General features: G+C 42.4%; 1 protein-coding gene across 2 annotated transcripts in view; it reads right to left on the bottom strand.

The window, feature by feature from the left end:
• LOC110536786 (SH2 domain-containing protein 3C) overlaps positions 1-6,664 on the bottom strand; it is a 111,643-nt gene that overhangs the window by 83,056 nt on the left and 21,923 nt on the right. For both annotated transcript variants that reach the window (XM_036936941.2, XM_036936944.2), the window contains one exon: positions 1,445-1,484. In XM_036936941.2, coding sequence (XP_036792836.2) covers positions 1,445-1,484 — 40 coding nt within the window. The remainder of the gene's footprint in view (positions 1-1,444; positions 1,485-6,664) is intronic.

Here is a 6,664-nt window from a genome sequence, read left to right on the forward strand (position 1 = left end):
GAACCTCACCTACCTACTGGCCTGATCCAGAACCTCACCTACCTACTGGCCTGGTCCAGAACCACAGCTACCTACTGGCCTGATCCAGAACCTCACCCACTTACTGGCCTGATCCAGAACTTCACCCACTTACTGGCCTGGTCCTTAACCACACCCACCTACTGGCCTGGTCCTTAACCACACCCACCTACTAGCCTGGTCCTTAACCACACCCACCTACTGGCCTGGTCCTTAACCACACCCACCTACTGGCCTGGTCCTTAACCACACCCACCTACTGGCCTGGTCACGAACCACACCCACTTACTGGCCTGGTTCTTAACCACACCCACCTACTGGCCTGGTCCTTAACCACACCCACCTACTGGCCTGGTCACGAACCACACCCACTTACTGGCCTGGTCCTTAACCACACCCACCTACTGGCCTGGTCACGAATCACATCCAACACATTGGCCTGGAACCCAGAAGTGCTGAAGCAGCGCTGTTAACTTTGGATTCAATTTCCTTAATGGCATAATTAATTAGACTAAATGCTGAGAGAGACTTCTGAAATGGGCCTAACTGCAGAAACACAGGGGTATAATCACCTAGAATTACATTTCAAAGACCACATTACAATGATAGTCCAATATAACTAAAGTGCTTTTTTAAATAAAAGACCCTTCAGTATAAATGATCCAGATCTAAAATGAATTCTACAAAGTCGTATATTATGATTAGTGAAGCCACTTAAACACTTTAAGCGTAGAGACTTATTTAAATCTACATTAAACACAAAACAAGAAAGTATTTGGAGAGTTTGAAGTGTGTAATCCACAAACACCATCCAACCCTAGCAGAGAGGCGAGCAGAGCGGTGAAACCACTGAGTAACATTACAAACACGGTCGCTGCAGTCAGGAGCTTAAATGAATACAGATCCCCTTAAACCTCACGACCAAGCCAAAGCAGATCAACACACTGGTCCCCCATAACCACACTAGAGGTATCAACACATTCAACTCACACTGATACTAAATGGTAGGGCTCGGACGGTACCCATATCACAATATGTTTTCCATGGCAGAAATGAAATCACGAAGCAGACCAAACTCTTTGGTCCCCTAAAAACTTGCTGTATGTAAAATATTGTGTGCTATATTATATATATTATATATATACTGTAGCTTGGAAAATAAATACATGTGACTTTGGATGACAACATAATGATGTCTGTTTCCAACACCAGGGCTGTTTTCTTAAGGAAGATGTATCCGCTTCGCGTTTCCTTTGCTTGCCGCACCCACTAACTGGTCACCACTGCTTAGATGGGTATTTATCTCCCAATCCCTTCCTTTTCTCAGATGCTGCGTGGACTGCTGAAGCCTTCTGAGGAGGGCCACTGACACTGGCAGAACCAGCATAGACAGACAGGAGGGAGAAGGGAAAAAAATGTGTCTTACCTTGACATATTCACCCTGGCTGTCTGTTGGGTCCATGTGGCTGTTTTGAAGAGGACAGAGAGAATTGTATCAATATATTATTAGTCCAATGTGTGCAGAATGAAGACTGATAACCCTATACTGTGCTATATACAATAAGCCTATTCCCCATGGAAGTGCTACAGGGTGTTTAACATGCTTTACATCAGGGGATAAGAGATCACATAGCATGCTTCATCGTGGAGGAGGAGTATGAGCCCTCAAATCTCAAGGTCTCCAGAACATTACCACATAACTCACACTTTGCATAGAGAGAGACCAAACGTCAAGGCCCCACGGTGAAGCTGGGAGGAGACATACGTTATAGGCCCCACGACGCAGCTGTAGCCCCCACAGCGCACGCAGCTAGATCATATAACCCTGCCCATCACAGAGGGTAATTACATGCCCACTGAGGACAGAGTTTCAAAACCCTGTTATTTCTCACAGTCCACATACACTCGCTCACACACACACACACACACACTCGCTCACACACTCGCACACACACTCGCACACACACACACACACACACACACACACACACACACACACACACACACACTTTAAATTCCTGGTTCCCACAGTGGAGTTGTATGCCCAGTCAGTCATATTACATTACATTGCAAAAGCCCTATGGCGGAGCTACATTGCACATGTTCACTGTGAAACAAGATCAAAGAGTCCCATGACAGAGCAGAGCAGGGCAGGGCAGGAATGGGAATCTGATAGGCCCTGTGGTGGAGGCATGGATCTTGACTGGGAATTTTATATAGGCCCCATGGTGGAGCTTGATTACATTCCACATCATACGCAAAAAGATAGATTTAGAGTTAAATAAACTTTAATTTTTCTGCAAGGACATATAGAGGATACTACCCACCACAACTGAACCTTCACTCCAAATCAAAACTCAAAACCTACAACCTGATTTTGGACAAAATGACATGCTACTGCTACCAAAGATTCTTATTTCCAAGGTATATACAACAAATGCACTGGCAAACCAACGATTAGCAAAATAAGCACAAGAACCCTGAAAACACCATGCGACCTGGAACTGAGTGACTAATGTTCAGTCTGAAGCTACTTTTAAAACCAAGAAGAAAAATGATATATTTTACTTTATAAGGACTGAATGCTAAGTTAAGGCTACCAAGCTTGCTAGGACAGAACAGATCCGGCTGCAACTTCAATTTCCACTGAGGTGTGAAGTGAGAGGTGTCAAAGCCCTTGAGCCCAACAATGGCAGGAGAGTTTCACAGCCTCCCCCAACCATATGCAGAGGCCTTTGAAGCCCCCTCCCTCTGTGCATGGGTCATTACAATACAGTAGCCACTGGATTCATCTCTATTTTGAACTGATAAGCAGCCAGGACACTTCAATGTAAATTACCTCAATAAGAAACAATATTTTTGAATTGATCACATCAGAAGATATCCCTCCTTGCAATCTCCAAAATACAACAGCCACAGGACAACTTTATTTGGACGTCGTAAAGGACCATTTGCCGAAACTGAAGAGATGTAGCTAGCTAACAACTTCCTTTTCCACATGGAAAAAAATGGTGGACAGAGACTTGCTAGCTACGTTAGCTGGGATTTTCTACAATGAATCTGCCTCCCGAAAAAAGTTACTGTACTTTACATTACTATTCATATTTTTGACCAATTTTACTTTTACTTCACTACATTCCTAAAGACAATTATGAACTTTTTACTCCATACATTTTCCCTGACACCCAAAAGTACATGTTACATGTTGAATGCTTAGTAGGACAGGAAAATTGCCTAATTCACACACTTATCAAGCAAACATCCCTGGTCATCCCTACTGCCCCCTGGGAGATATGTATACGGTCTATAGCTAAAAAAGTAATACTAAGTGTATGTTGTGTAGTAAGCAGTTAGTAGTCCATGTGCCTCACCCTAATAATTTGGTCCCTCCCTCTCAAAACTTAGCATACTGTTCTGGCACATGTAGCCTATAGCCTGTTTTAGAGAAATGTAATCATAGAATATTGTAAGAGCTTTCATTGTCTGCTTGTATGACTCATTTATTTATCCTACGGTTCTGACTTGGTGTACAGGGAGAATAGTGTAAGAACAGCCTATGTTATTTTTAAAATTGATTTAACCTTTCTTTAACTCGACAAGTCAGTTAAGAACAAATTATTATTTACAACGACGGCCTACCCCGGCCAAACCCGGACGACGCTGGGCCAATTGTGCACCGCCCTGTGGGACTCCCAATCCCTGCCGGTTGTGATACAGCCTGCATTATGAATTCTGTCGCTGTACATTTCAAGTGCTGAACAAATAGTGATATTGACTATGTTCGTCCTAGCTCGCTCATTAATGTCTTAATCGAAATTACAGATTGCCTCTTATCAACTCGTCGTACATCTCAATTGTCAGTAGAAATCCCATTTGTTTAAGCAAATCAGCCATACCAGCTATGTTTTTTGAAAGGCAGTAAATGAGGCTGAATGAACTGTTTTGCTGCCTGACAACGCTCTGCTGGTATGCAGGTGTAGCAGTGGTAACGATTCACTCAATGGAGTTGAAAAGAAAGCTCTGTTGTTGGGACAGCTTTATGTAGGCCCTAGCAGTTTGTGGGCACAGTTTGTCACTGTTATAGTGCAATTAATGTATTGTTTAGTGTTGGGTAGTGGCTTTGCTGACATGCATGTACATGTTGTTGTTGGTGAGTTTGCCCCACCAAGATTTACATGCTAAAATCGCCACTGTATACCAGACAGACACAAAGAAAGACCTAGCTGGGGTTCCATCTATGGTTCAGTGGTCATCAATCACTCTTACTATCTCATAAAGTATCCTACTATAGCCTAGGGTGGTCTAGTGGTCTAAGTCGCTGCCTACTGTGAATACATAGAGCTATGGGATGGGTTCACATCTGGCCCACTGCTATCTCTTCTATTTTTCACTTCTAACTCTCTATCTAAAACAAAATGTACAAAGACATAACAACGTATAGTCTCCTACTGCAGCGACTTAGACCACTAGACCACCCTAGTTGGTTGTTCGTGCACAGCCAATAAAATTAGGCCACCATGGTTAAGATCAGTTGTGTAAAATACTTTATGGTACTACTTAAGTCCTTTTATTTGTGTATCTTTCCTTACTTTACTATTTATATTTTGGACAACTTATATTTTTACTGCACTACATTCCTAAAGAAAATAATGTACTTTTTACTGCATACATTTTCCCTGACACCCAAAAGTACTCGTAACATTTTGAATGCTTAGCTGGACAGGAAAATGGTCAAATTCACACACTTATCAGGAGAACATCCCTGGTCATTCCTACTTTCTCTGATCTCGCAGACTCACTAAACAGACATGCTGTCACACCCTGATCTGTTTCACCTGTCGTTGTGCTCGTCTCCACCCCCTCTAGGTGTCGCTCATCTTTCTCATTATCCCCTGTGTATTTATACCTGTGTTTTCTGTCTGTTGCCAGTTTGTTTTGTTCGTCAAGTCTATCATTGGTTTTCCCCTTGTGCCTGGTTTTTCTAAGTTCCTGTTTTGACCATTCTACCTGCCTGCTGTCCTGTACCTTGTCCCACTGGATTATTGACCTGAGACTGCCTGCCCTGTCCCTGAGCCTGTCGTTCTGTACCTTATGGACTCTGATCTGGATTACAGACCTCTGCCTGCCCTGACCCTGAGCCTGTCGTTCTGTACCTTATGGACTCTGATCTGGATTACTGACCTCTGCCTGCCCTGACCCTGTCGTTCTGTACCTTTTGGACTCTGATCTGGATTACAGACCTCTGCCTGCCCTGACCCTGAGCCTGTCGTTCTGTACCTTATGGACTCTGATCTGGATTATTGACCTCTGCCTGCCCTGACCCTGAGCCTGTCGTTCTCTACCTTATGGACTCTGATCTGGATTTACAGACCTCTGCCTAACCTTGACCTGTCATTCTGCCTGCCCCCTGTTCTAGTAATACACTTTGTTACTTGACCTGTCATTCTGCCTGCCCCCTGTTCTAGTAATACACTGTGTTACTTGACCTGTCATTCTGCCTGCCCCCTGTTCTAGTAATACACTGTGTTACTTGACCTGTCATTCTGCCTGCCCCCTGTTCTAGTAATACACTGTGTTACTTCAACACTGTCTGCATCTGGGTCTTCTCCTGAAACGTGATCCATGCGTCATTTGTAAATGATGTTGGTATGTGCCCATGACTATCCGGAAATTCAAAGAAAATGGTGCCGTCTGGTTCGCTTAATATAAGGAATTTGAAATTATTTATACTTTTACTTCTTATATATAAGTATATTTAAAACCAAATATTTTTTGACTTTTACTCAAGTAGTATTTTACTGGGTTGCTTTCACGTTTACTTCTATTAAGGTATCTTTAGTTTTACTCAAGTATGACAATTGTGTACTTTTTCCCCCACTGGTGAAGGTATGTAACCATGTATACACCCATGCCTCTTCCCCTTCCTGTTGTTCACTCATTTACATACTTCCACATAAAGAATCCTGTTAATTGTTTACCTTGTTTAAACATCTGTATATTTCCATAGTGTTTATCATGGTCAACAGACTACTGTACAACCCCCTACCGAGACAATTTCGAACATACATTCCTTCCTGATGTTTTAAACAAATTGCTCCTTAGAAAAAGCAATTTCTCAAGCAACAATTTAATAGGACTGTCTGGGAAGGGAAAATGGAAAACTAGCTGTTATTGGCAGAGGTTTGGAACTCTTTCTTATTGGTCTCAACTAATTTACCGCCTGGTGATGTCATCAGGCAGACCAAAACTCCATCCCACCAAAACAAGTGAAATTTCATTATTTTCTCAATTTCACAGAATTATTCCAACTTCATCACACGGAAATATATATATAAAGCACAGGAAAATTATGTTTTTGACTGCACTGGGTTACTTCCTGAATTGACTAAATTGAAATAGAATTGATCCCAACACTGGTGGGAACATTATTTTACCAGGAGGTCTAGGAGAAGGATTGGTTTAGATAATTAGCCTAGTGTTGTCCAGCCTCATTCTATAAATAACTTCATCTTGTCTCCATACAGATAGCTTTCTTTGTTGTTAACAAAGTATGTTCTTGTCCCTGCGGTTTACCTCAGAAAGGTAATTTTTATCATCCTGCCTGGATATAATACTAGGATTAACAGGAGGGACTGGGGAGAGTTAT

Source organism: Oncorhynchus mykiss, chromosome 12, assembly GCF_057628025.1.
Source record: "Oncorhynchus mykiss isolate SJ-2025 chromosome 12, ASM5762802v1, whole genome shotgun sequence".
Taxonomy (NCBI): domain Eukaryota; kingdom Metazoa; phylum Chordata; class Actinopteri; order Salmoniformes; family Salmonidae; genus Oncorhynchus; species Oncorhynchus mykiss.